The 12,452-nt window shown below is 44.3% G+C and overlaps 1 protein-coding gene across 2 annotated transcripts; it reads right to left on the bottom strand.

Moving 5' to 3' along the window:
- Positions 1-5: 5 nt before the first annotated feature.
- Positions 6-10,903, bottom strand: GPR161 (G protein-coupled receptor 161). Of its 2 annotated transcripts, XM_058018965.1 has the most exons (9): positions 10,822-10,903; positions 10,148-10,237; positions 9,828-9,970; positions 8,716-8,805; positions 8,211-8,622; positions 6,964-7,688; positions 5,360-5,464; positions 3,994-4,113; positions 6-2,672 (listed from the first exon to the last, which is right to left on the bottom strand). In XM_058018965.1, exons 3-9 carry the CDS (start codon positions 9,850-9,852, stop codon positions 2,425-2,427), a joined length of 1,725 nt encoding a protein of 574 aa, XP_057874948.1. In that variant the 5' UTR covers positions 9,853-9,970; positions 10,148-10,237; positions 10,822-10,903; the 3' UTR covers positions 6-2,424. The 2 variants fall into 2 exon arrangements, with proteins under 2 accessions (XP_057874948.1, XP_057874949.1); XM_058018966.1 differs by having other exon boundaries at positions 8,211-8,805; positions 9,697-9,970.
- Between the last annotated feature and the right edge of the window lie 1,549 nt (positions 10,904-12,452).

Below are 12,452 nucleotides of genomic sequence, written 5' to 3'. Positions count from 1 at the left end.
TTTTTTTCTCTTCTGTATTTAAGGTGGGAATACAGTTTTACAAAACGTGTGCATTTCTCAATTACTGATCTTGTTAATGACAACTCAAGTGAGAGAACAACACTGGTTATAATGTTGGTACAAAAACATGAACAACATTTACACTAAATAACAGATTACTGACATTAACACAGGCAGCCAAATTCAGCCATGTGTAAACTCTTGCAACCCCCCTGACCTGCTTGAAGGCTGCATTTGTCTCAGTACCTGTGTGAAAAATGTACTTTTTACACAATACTATTGATTTTGTGCTTCATCACGTGCCTTGGAATTTTTTCTCCTAAACACAGCATTATGGGCCAGCACCTACTCCTCCTCAATGCATTCATACTAGTGTATGCCCTTCTGGCATTCATCAACGCCCTGCTCAACTTTTTTCAAGCAGGAAAACAGAATAAAAGGGATGCACAAAAAAAACTTCCAGGCAAGTGCACAGCTTAAGGAGTGTTGAATACTACAAGGGACTGCGACTGGAATGGTAACGGTAATGACAGCAATAATGACCGCCCTGCAGAGTGTTTCCTGGCAAATACTGGGATTTTTGGTTCTTTTTTTCCTAATGAGTGTCCCCAGGTCCAATCTCTCTAACACATTAGAAGTACAAAATGCAGGAGTTAGAACCTCCCTGTTATTAATTTATTTATTCCTGCATAAGAGCCAGCTTTCTGGAACTTAAGTGTTCTTGCTCTAACAGCCTGTTCTTAAACCAACAAACCATGTACTGAATTTTAAGCATGCAGTTATATTTTACATGGGAACGCAATGGGATTCAGGCTAGTTCAGAAAGTCAAGTTGCTTTGTCCAGAGATGGATATAAGCTTGTGCTGAAATACATCTCTGAGTCAGGAACAAGACAAATAGGATGTCTAAATACAGTACTGGACCAAGGCTCTGCCTCATAGCACTTTGCTTCTGTGCCTCTGAGTAAGTCATACAAAGACAAAACTCAATGGGTGTACACCCCGTTTTTACCCAGATGGAAACATCCTGATCATGATTTCCAAACAATCTGCAGCAAAACCTCATACAAAGCACTTCTGGGGAAAGGTAGAGGCACAGGCGAGCAGACACAGAGTAAACACATGCAAACCCTCGGTCCTTAAGTCCATTTGCTACTGACACCCACTCCCAAGAAATTATCCTGCTCACTTACATTTCCTCTCTGGCATACACAGTAAGGCAGGGTTTTAACCCCACAAAGTAAGGAAGGGGGTAGCCCACAAAGGCACAGAAAAGTTCCTCAAGCTGGATATACTCGAATGATCCACCTCATCCCTCTTTTCCTTATAGAACTTGCCACCTTTGCACCTTGTTTCACTGCCAGCAGCTTGGCTGTGCCGAGTTCCCCTTCTTTGGCAAGCAGGGCTGATCAACCCTCTCACAAAGGCCTAACAAGGTAATGTCTGTACAGTGCTTAAGAACATGCAAAGTGCAATATAAGTGCCAAATGTTCTTATTTTTGAGATTAATTAATTAATACTCCAAGAAATAAAAGCACTGAGGTAACTACAGCTTAAATACTACATTCCCTCATGATTAAAAAAACCCAAAAACAGCTGTCTTCTCTCTAGAAGATGAATCCTGAATATGAAGTGATAATATCTCATTTATATTCTGTCAGGTTTAGCACAGCCACAGAGTGCCCTTTTAATAACAGCAAAACATGAGCTGAAGTTCTCAAAGAAACCAAGAATTCTGCACTAATGATTTCCTCAAATCCTATCTCTGTGCTGCTCCCAGCACATGTTTATTCCCATTCATTACATCCAGAGGAGCTGGTGTTCCATGCCGCTGAAGCAAAACACAGTCCAATGTCAGATATGGCATTCTGATGGCTGAACAGACAGAAATATCCCCCAGCAAAGGTAAGTAGGACCATAATCTGCATGAGCTCTGGGAAAAGTTCAGGCTTTGTCTTTAGTGAAGTCCACATTGCTCAGCTGGGAGTAAGGCTTTATGTCTTATCCAATGCACAAGCTCCTATTGGAGCACTACAGCTATCAAGTATCAGCTGATTATCCTGGTGGTCAGAAAAGGATGGATGTAACAATGAATTAAACACTGCACATACCTTTTCTGTTTTGTTCTGGTATCAGCTTTGGCCAATGGACCCAAGATTCAACTGACTAATGATGTGGTCAATGAAACCAAGCTCTGCTTTCCTTATGTGCTGTATGATAATGATGTGCAGAAGAGTCAGTAGCACCCCAACCAGTAAACAAACATTGCTGTAAAATGCTAATGCAAGTACCAGAACCCAGCTATTTCCCTGTGAAAAAACACTGGAAACATTCTGACAAGGTGTCCTGGTTCTGGTGAAACACTACCAGCTGCAGTAGGACCTGCTTGGTGGTTTCATTCTGTTTTCCCACTCCAGTGCTTGTGTCAAATGTTCCCTTCATCGATGCTCTGCAGCTTCAGTCTTTGGCTGGCATGGGGCCTGGCACCACGCCGGATGTTCCCACTGCTTCCTGTCAGAGTCCATGAGGGGAACAGGGCTCCTGGTAAAGCATCTTCCCCAAACAGGCTGAGTTTCACATCAGCTTCTATAGCTCGGGCCAGACTGGCTGCGTAACTGTCCAGAGATTTATGCACTTCAGCTTTTACATGAAGAACAGAATTCTTTGCAGCCTCTGAAAAAAAAAAAGGTAACAGTTGGTAAGCATGGCTGTGAAAATGCTTGAAAACTAATATAGACCCTGTTGTAAAGGCATGATCATGCCCTCTGGAAAATAACTACAGAGTTATTTTCCAACAATTATTTATTTTCCAACAGTTATTTACCAACAATACTCAAGCTTCCTACACCATTCTATGAACACAAAGCTTCCAGAGCTTCAGACCTGGGATAATCTGCAGCTATTTTTGTAGCATCTGTACACCTCTCTACCCACCAACTTGTTGACCAATACAAGAGTTCATCCTAAATATAACTCTTCAGTGAGGCTGCTGAAATAATTTAAAGCCTCAGGGATGCTGAAAAGCCTGAGACTCACCAAGGAGAACTGCTAAACCTGTGGGGAATTGTGCACTGAGACTTTCCTCTTTCACTCACAAGAAATTAGATGTCTGCTCCTAGATAATCACTCAGAAAGATAGTGGGAAATGTATGCTAATGTGTTTGTACAAGGAAATATTAATCTCATGCTGGGAAGAGGGCAAAAGGGAATTTTGCCAAGATGTTTAAAAATTCCATAGAAAGAATTTTCTCATTATTTTAGGTTTTATTATTACTTGATTCTTAAAGGCATTCTGCTCATTTTCATCCTGTCCACAATCACATATTGTTTAGAAAACTCAGTTGTTATTATCAAGTCTTCTATTGAAATTTTTGTAACTATCAGAATAAATTAATGTTCGGACATGATGATCACTGCAATGTTCTGCTAGCCCAGAATCAACAAGCTGACTGAAAAAATTGCATGTGGTTCATCTGTTTTCACCCATACATGCTGAAAAACACACCCAGTAAAGTAAAGTAGAATTTAAGTAAGAAAAAGTAAATTAAACAGAATAAAATTATATTCAAATCATCGAAGTCTGTAAATGGAAGAATTTCAAGTCTGTAAATGACAAAGTTGACAAGAGACAGCAAATGAGAAACACAGAGATAATGCAACCAAAATATGAGGGTAGGAAAATATATTTCCCAAGAAACACAAAACAGGCAAAACTTGTAACAGCCACTAAGATGAGTGGAATTGCAGAGAGGATACTGCTGTGCAATTTAATTTTGATATATGCAGGGAATCCCAGCTTCTAACTCTTGTCCTTAACTGCTGCTACTTGAGACCTGGAAGAAAGGCCTGATTTTGCTTTCTGCTGTACCTGCATGAGTGATCAGGTCTGTCAGTGGTCAGATACTTTTCAAGACAATTCTCAAGGTCCTGTGAGGTTTCCTGAGCATTCAGTATAGTTGACTCTGAGCATTTTCATACTTACCCCTACACTCACCTTTGATTTGTTCCACTTCATCTTCAAATGTCACTGAACTCCTCCTTCGAGGAGGACAGATGCAGTGAGGGGCATGAGGGCCATCTGAGCTATAATCTTCAAGAAGCATTGTATCTGTTCCTGAAAAGAGCAAGAACCCCCAAGTAAAATAGTAACATGGAGATACAATATGGTAACAATACATTTTCAGCCTATTTTCAGCAGTTCCTTCAAAAGATGTCTAAATCCAGCTTTTGTGAGTAAATTTCAGCTCACATTAAACACTGCACAGGAAAGAATGAGGTCAGTTTTCATTGAAAGGATTGGGAAATATTCTGATTAGAGACTGCGCATTGCAGGCCCCCGGATCATGTACTAGGTGCAGCTAGCAACACGCAAGAGGGACTAAGGCTTCCTTCTGCTCTTTAGTAACTCACAGTAAAGCATACAAAGTGAAACAGTATTTCACAGTAGATCACTGTGTATCTATTCCCAGGCTATGAACTGTGCTCCCTCCTTAACCAGCAACGGCACTTCTAACAGCATTTTGGCATCACTTTAGTTTTGTTCATTTGTTTAAACTGCTCCCACAAGATGGTAACACCACATTCTCTTAATTGAGGCAGGTTTACCAGGAGGCTGCTCTCTTTTATCACATACAATTGCTGAATAAATGCACAGACAGAAAACAACTATCAAAAATAAATCCCAGCTCCACAGACTTCCTTTACAAAAGTAGGAAACAAACTCCTTACACCAAGCAACCCTTAAAAGATCACTCTCTGGTGTCTCTAGACCAGAAATACTCTCTAAAATAACTACTGCAGTTAAGGACTGGTAGCTGAGTTAACTGCCAGAAAAATCTAGCAAGAGATCTGGATAGAAAATTACCATCAGAACTCGGTTTTTTCCCTTTTCCAAGCCATCTTCAATTGAGAGATCTTAAGTAGTAATGAAATTATAAGCTGAAACCATCCTAAGTGTTTATGTTTATACTGCAGGATGAACAAGACAAGGTCTCTTACAAAATACGAAACAGAGAGTACATTGTTCACAGCACTTTTTTGTTCTGTTCCTTGTGAATACAGAGAAAGTCTCCAAAGAACAACAGAAACTGAAGGAGAAGGGCAGAAAAGCAGTGAGTCTTGTTCCCAGGACACATTACCAAGGGAGTGTCACCATTCTGTAAGCACCATTTTGCACGTAAATCTGTTGAGGGCAAGGGAGGAAAAAAGCAACTGTAGCAGTTTTGTTGGAACAGCTAGAACAGATGCTTCATGTCATCTGTCCACCAGAAGACATCTGTGTCTGTAAATATTGACTGTCCACAAGACTGCTGCCAAGTGCAAACTTCTGCTCAAGTAGGGATCAAGAAACTTGCAGTTACCTGAATCCTGTGAGCAGCTGAAACCTGTATCTCCTGTGCTGCTGCTGTTTCCCAATGGCCTCCCACCTGCCATGAGGGCAGTAAGGTGAGGAGATAGTCCCAAATCTGCAAGAAAGTTTTGTTTTTATTACACAGTGAATGGTTAAGGAGCTTGCAGAGGTAAAAACCTCTTCTAGTAATACCCACTCTACCTCTTTATTTATTATTCTGCATATAAAACTTACATTGGTGAAGCAGAGAGCACAGCTTCTGGACTTACCATCTTAGAAATCCAGTCAGCACCTTTCAGGTTTGGAAAAGCAAGTCTCCTTTCTCTCTGCATCATCTCCCTCCCACTCTTGCTGCATATGTGTGTTTTACCAGCCAGACAGGCTGAGCACCAAACATATGCTCTCACATGGATGGGGAGATTGGCCAGGCATCTTCTAGACAGAGAATAACCTGGTAGCCACAGGCAGCTGTGACAGGCCATTAGTGTGGGAAGGAGCTCAGGAGCAAGGTTGGGGCACAGAGATGTCCAACTTCTTTCAAATCTCCAAAACAAGAAGGGAGGAGATTGTGAGATTTTTACAAAGACGCTGCTTTGGATCTCACATTGAGATTTTATTGTGAGTTTGTTGGGAGTTTTTTCTCCTCCCTATCAGCCTCCAGCTAAGACATCTGATAAGAAGCTGACAGCTTCAAGTTTATCACTTGGAAAAAGAAAGAAATTTCCTGTCTTTTCCCTCCTCATCTCAGTTTCCAATGTATTAATCCATAGCATTTCCTGGATACAGACTTGCCAAAGCTCCTGGAGGTTGTTATGTGGCTACAGCTCCATAACTCTTTCATTTGCATGACAGTCTCTCCCAATGTTCCCAGGTTGCAGAAAACAGATGCCTTGCTGCTCTCATCTTCCTTCTGCATTTTAGATCATCCTTCCCAACTTCAGTTTATGCCTTTGCATGAAATACCCCTTGAAGATGCTCTATTTTTGGAAGCTTATGAACATGATCAGGGAAATTATTAAAAATCTGAATGTCACTGTGTTGCTACTTTAAAAGAAAAAAAAAAAAAAGAAGCCACCAAAGTGAGCAACTGGAGGTCTCAGTCTGCAGCTTGGGAACACATCAAATAGTTTATGGTTTAACACAGTTTTACTTTGTTTATGATCTTTTCTTCCCAAAAATTAAGCCTAAAAGTTGAACTTGCAGAAAGTTACGCCAGTGGAACCTTAGTGGATTTTAAAGAGTTGTAGCATAAGGCCATTAAACAAAGAAAAAGTGCAGTAAAAAGTACTTTTGGTAGAGTTCAAATCTGGGCAACACAAAATGGAAGGCACACAAAAGGAAATGCTTGAGAAAGAAGAAAATAAATTCTTTTTATTGACCTCATCACTATGTCTTCTCTGCCTGAGAAAATTTTACTATAGTAGGAGAATGATGTTAACTATAAAAAATTAGAAAAACTCTCCTTTCAAATGTAACCTGACTGATAAAAGACTGCTAAAAATTCCAGAAACATCCAACTCTCTTTGGAGAGCCCTGAAACATGCCAAACACAGTCAGACAGGAAGCCTTGCTCTTGGTGATATTAAGAACGTGTCTTTTGCAGCCACATCTTACCTGTGATCCTGTTGGAAATGCTGAAGAGCCTAGATGTCCTGTGCTGCTGAACAAAGGACTTACGGTAATACCGATCCCCAAAGCACATTCCCAGGAGTTCCTTGCGCACCGTTTTGTTCCACAGCCCATAAATTAGCGGATGGCAAATGGCACTGGAAAAGGACAGCCATGTAGCCAATGTCTCCAAAGCAGGGGAAATACTGTTTTTACCCCAAAGTGCCTCTGATGTTATTACTACCATGTAAGGTCCCCACGTAATGACGAAAGCCCCAATGACAACCAAGATGGTTATGAAAGCTTTGCACTGGTTGGCTGAGTAAACAACCCCTTGGAAAGCGTTCCTTCGGCTGCCAGAGGATGACGTGGAGGTGCTGGAGTTCTTCCTCCCATTCCTCTGCGAGTCCTCCTCCACAATGACAACACTCCCACAGTGAATTTTGCGGGCCTTAATCCTTGCCACACGGAATATGAATCCGTAGCAGATCATCATGACCACGAATGGCAGCAGCGCACACCAGATCTGCCAAAAGGCTGTGTAGGCAATCTCCTTGTGCCAGGCTGCCACACACATCCACTTGAATTGGTCAAACTCCAAGGAGGACCAGCCAAAAAGGGGAGGGAGGCAGCCGATAAGGGAGTGCAGCCACACGTACACAAGAGCTACCACTGCTCTGTTGCCCGTTATCTTCATCGGATAAACCATCGGGTACAGCACAGCGTAGTACCTGCAGGGCAAGAAAATAAGTAGTCCACAGGAGCATAAAAGACATACAATAAAGAAAAGAACATGCTTTAATGATGCTGATATCTAGTTCTTTTTACTTCAAACAGGCTCAGAAGCCGTTTCTAGAAACAGTTACATGTACAAGTAGGTATCACCGCAGTCAAGACTGTCAAACGTGGCTGAAGCCACACATGCAACCATTAAATCTGCTCTTATGTGTGAGTGTATGCTTAGGGTATAATATGGAATTTTAAGTCACTATTTCATGTTTATCAAATAGTATGCTATTATACCATCAAGAGCTTTAAAAAACTCTAGATGAACGTCTGCATTTTCCATTATTGATGATATCACTTTCTCTTGCTCCACATCAAAATTTCATGAGGGGCTGAAGTAAAAATGATACTCCATCAGTACACCGTGTAACCTTCTCCACGTGCTTCTCAACTCTATGAACAAGCAGTGGTTACTCTATGAGAGGAGCAGACAATTTGTTACAATTCATTACCAAACAGCAGCTTACCGGTCTATAGCTATGAGTCCCAGAGTGAGCATGCTGGCTGAGCTGATCAGCATGTAGAGCAGGGCTGAAAAATTGCACCAAACAACCCCAAAGATCCATTCTCGCCTGATGGAGCTGGTCACAACAAAAGGCAGCACCAGCACAGAGAGTAGAAAGTTGGAGAGGGTCAGGCTGAACACAAACTTGTTGCTCAAGGTGAGAAGGTATGACTTGCGATACAGAGTGACAACAACCACCAGGTTGCCCAAACAGATGAAGATGGCAATGACAATTATAGCAACAGACTCAGTGACTCTGACTGCCCCATCTTCCTCTGTGGTCAGGTTCCTCAGGCCCTTCCCATTGCTGAGGGAGGAATTGCTGCTCATGGTCAGAGTGTGCAGATCTGGAGCAGCCAAGACACGCTGAGCAGCTAGAAGCAGAACAACGCTCAGAAACATCCAGGTAATAGTTCTTCAAACTCTTTCCAAAGACTGGAGGCCCTTTTGCCTTTGTTAAAATTTACCTGTAGCATGCAGGAAACTACATATTTTAGATGGGCAAGTGAAGGGGCAGTAAATTGCCTGTGGGCACACCAAAGAGGATAACACCAAGCCTAGAACAGGAAAGACAAGAAGAGGTGAAGGGGAAGGGAAATAAGAAACAAAAATAGGCACATTTTACTTTAAAATTTTCTACAGAGCTTACTTGTTTCTAAGTCCTACTTACCAGCCCCTTCATCTAGGTTGTGAAGAAACAAGAATATCACTTGTTTCTTCAAGAAACAAGACAAATATCAAATACCTTTGCTTATCTTACTTTAAAGAAAGTCACATTTTAAAAAATTTCTGCCTATCCTCATAGTTACCTTGTATTCTGCCTATACAGCATTTGCTGACGGTCTATGGATGCCAGGCTAGTCATACTCTGCTATGGTATTGCATGAAATAGTTTATTTAGTTGTTGTTTTGCACTGGGTTTGGTATTTACAAACATACTGAATAGTATATTTGTATCCTCATGGGATTCTCCTCTCATATCACATGTCTTCCCCTCTCCCCTAAGCCCCAGTGGTGGTGGTTTCTCCCTGGTCTATCCCTCCCTTCGCCCCTCTCCTCACTTGTATCCCATTGGCTGTAGCCCCTCTCCTCCACCTCCCTTCCCCTGCGCTTAAAATCTCCCAGGAGGAACCTCTGACCTCTCTTTGTCTCCCTTGGACTTCCCTGGAGTGGTTCCACAACAAAGTGGGATGATGGATCATGATGGATCATGATGGATCATGATGGATCATTCCGAGAGGAAAGAGTGCCTCTAGTCTTTTACTTTTGTTCTTGTAAGACTGCGAAGAGCCAGGGTCCAGAGCTAGCTGGATTGGACCTGAACGGCCCCAGAGATCAGTCTTACATCCTGCTGACTCTTCCTTAACAGTTGCTAAGTAACATTCAAAAACTCAGGGACCACCACTGCATGTACTCTCCCAACATAATTTCTGCATGTTTATAATCACCTTAGCTACACTGCTGATTGCATTTTACTGCCAACACCAAAGGACTGGAGGAATTGACTTTCTGTACATGAGGTTTGAAAGACACTTCCTTGCATTAAGATGCAGTCCATGCTACAGAAATGCCTGAGAACCTTTAATCCTTGACTTCTCATCCATTGATTCACAGCCTCATTTTGTGAAACCTTGTTATTTCTTCCAATTCCTTAGCAATTCCTCTTTTTCCTGCTGCCTTCACACGGCAATCACTTCTTACTTCATTCAGTCCTTCACACATCTTTAGGATAATGAACGAACAAACAAACAAACAAATGCAAATATGCAAGCAAAAAAAAAGTAAAAGAGTCCATCAATGAATGGAAAGTTGATTTTAGCATTTCTGGGAAGGGACTCAGGAAAGTTATCTTAGCCAATACGACAACTGTGGCAGACATGGGTTCCAGACAGTACTCACAGAAACGCTTCCATCTGCGTGGCTGTTGTGGCATTAGGCAGCACTGTCAGTCTGGAAAGACACCTTTTTCCCATTTTTATCTGTACTTTCCTAAAAACGTAATTAAAGACATTACTGGGCCATGCTTTGAAAAAAATATAACTTGGCTCTTCCCTAGCCTGTGACTGAGGACGTGTGCACAAACACTTTCCCTCGAGTTTCTTTCTCTCTCAGCATGCTTGCACCAACTCTGTGCCTTTCCGACACTTTTTGGCCGGAGTGGGTTTTGGAAAGGCGGCTTCCCCCGCGGCCGCACCCTGCGATACCGATGCCCGGAGCACCTGGCGCTCCCCGTCGCCTCATTGCCCCACTGCACCCTGCGGGGGAAAAAGTGACCTCGGGGAGAGGTGGCCCTGGCCATCCCGGGCCAGGGTTGCCCGGGTGGGGACAGCATCCCATCCCATCCCCGCCGCGGGCAGAGCGGTTTGGCTTCCCGCACACCCACGAAACGAGTGGGACCGAGTTGTAAATACGGTGGGGAACGGGGGTTTCGCCATTTTGCCCCCGCGCTCCCTCCGGCAGCGAACAAAGAGCTGGAAAAGGGTCCTCCGCCCCGGGCATCCATCGCTTCGCCCCCACGCGCCGGGAGCCAGCGCGTCCCGCCGTCTTTGTCCCCTTCCTGGCTCCGCACTCACCGCCCGCCGCCGCCAGAGCAGTACGTTCCCGGCTGGGGCGCCCGGGACCCCCGCCAGCCGCCGCGGCCCGAGCCTCTCCCGGCATGGGCACGGCCCCAGCCCCGTGCCTGCCCCTCCCGCCGGCCCGCCCCCCAGCCTCGGCCCGCCGCGCCTCCTCCCCGCCCGCCATGTTCTGCGCGGCCGCCCCGGAGCGGTCCGTGCATTTCCCGGGAACTCGGTTAAAGGGCAGGGGAAAAGTACTATCCATGGATAAGGTAAAATTATTTGTCCCGGCTCGTAGTGCCAGGCAGCCGTAGAGCCTAAGTGCTAGACTTCCTAGACCCCCAAACACTATTAAAAGTAACACAAATAAGATTTGGGAAAGAGTTTTTCGCCGCACACACATCTGAAGCAAGACATTGGATATAGTGTCAGTATAAAGGGTACAGCGTAAAGGGTGAACAAAAATTAAATGCTGTGCTTGCCCTCCCTAGTTCCTGCCTTTCTCCGGCAATTCCCTTGAGCACAGAGGGTGACAGCCTTGATCTGAGCTGTGCTATATTTTGATTGCTCTGTGGGGGTTTTAATGCTGTGGACATCAGTTTCCTGTGGCTGCTGCCTGAGTTTGCTCCAATGTTCCAACAGCAGGAGCTGGGCTGTGTGTCTTGCTGCTGTGCCAGGGGAAGTCCCTAGGGAGTTAGTCTTCCCTTTTGATGATGCAGAAAAGCAAGACAAGCACCCACCCATCAGTGCTGGAATACTAAGCTGATGTATTATTTTCAACCAGTTCTACTGATACTTTTCTACAGGACTTTTTAAAGCTTACTATGCCATTGCACTTTGACATTTTAAAAAGACCGTCTTTGGACAGCACTCAAAAATGTATCGAACCAGCACAAGAGATTCCACAATGAGCAAAAACTGATGCACAGAAGTTCCACCTGAATGTTAGGAAGAACTTATTTCCTGTGTGAGTGTCTGTGCGCTGGTTGCTGAGAGAGGTTGTGGAGTCTCCCTCACTGAAGATATTCCAGACCTGTCTAGGCACAATCCAGTGCCATGGGCTCTGGGATGACTCTGCTTGAACAGGGAAGTTGGACCAGATTATCCACTGTGCCCCATTCTAGCCTTGCCCAGATGTGATTCTGTGTGCACACACGTGTGTGTACTAACATAGCGCAGGGCACCTATTTGATGGAGCCAGGTAATGCTTGCTGCAACTGTTAGTGTGGCCATGGAGATGGTCCAGAGGCTTCAGAGCTCCCCAAAACTGCTCCTACCCAGCTGTCCCACTGCTCTTGGTGAGGTACCCATGGGGAAGTAGCTGAAGGCACAAGCACTTGTGGGGCACACAAACATTCTCCACTGGTTTCTGCAGCCCAGCTTTGCTGGAACAGGGATTTGGGTGAGCTTGCTGGCTCTTCATCCTGGGCAGAGGAGATTAGAGAGCCCACTCTCCCCACGGTGGCTCCAGCAGCACAGAGAAGTGTGGACTCCCTTCCTCACCCATCTGTCCCCCCATATCACCTCACAGAATCACAGACTGGGTAGGTTGGAAAGGGCCACAATGGGTCATCTGGTCCGACCGCCCTGCTCAAGCAGGGTCATCCCAGAGCACATGGCAGACGGTTGTGTCTAGACAGGTCTGGAAT

Source organism: Melospiza georgiana, chromosome 2, assembly GCF_028018845.1.
Source record: "Melospiza georgiana isolate bMelGeo1 chromosome 2, bMelGeo1.pri, whole genome shotgun sequence".
NCBI classification, from domain to species: domain Eukaryota; kingdom Metazoa; phylum Chordata; class Aves; order Passeriformes; family Passerellidae; genus Melospiza; species Melospiza georgiana.
This window is presented reverse-complemented; position numbering and strand designations above follow the sequence as displayed.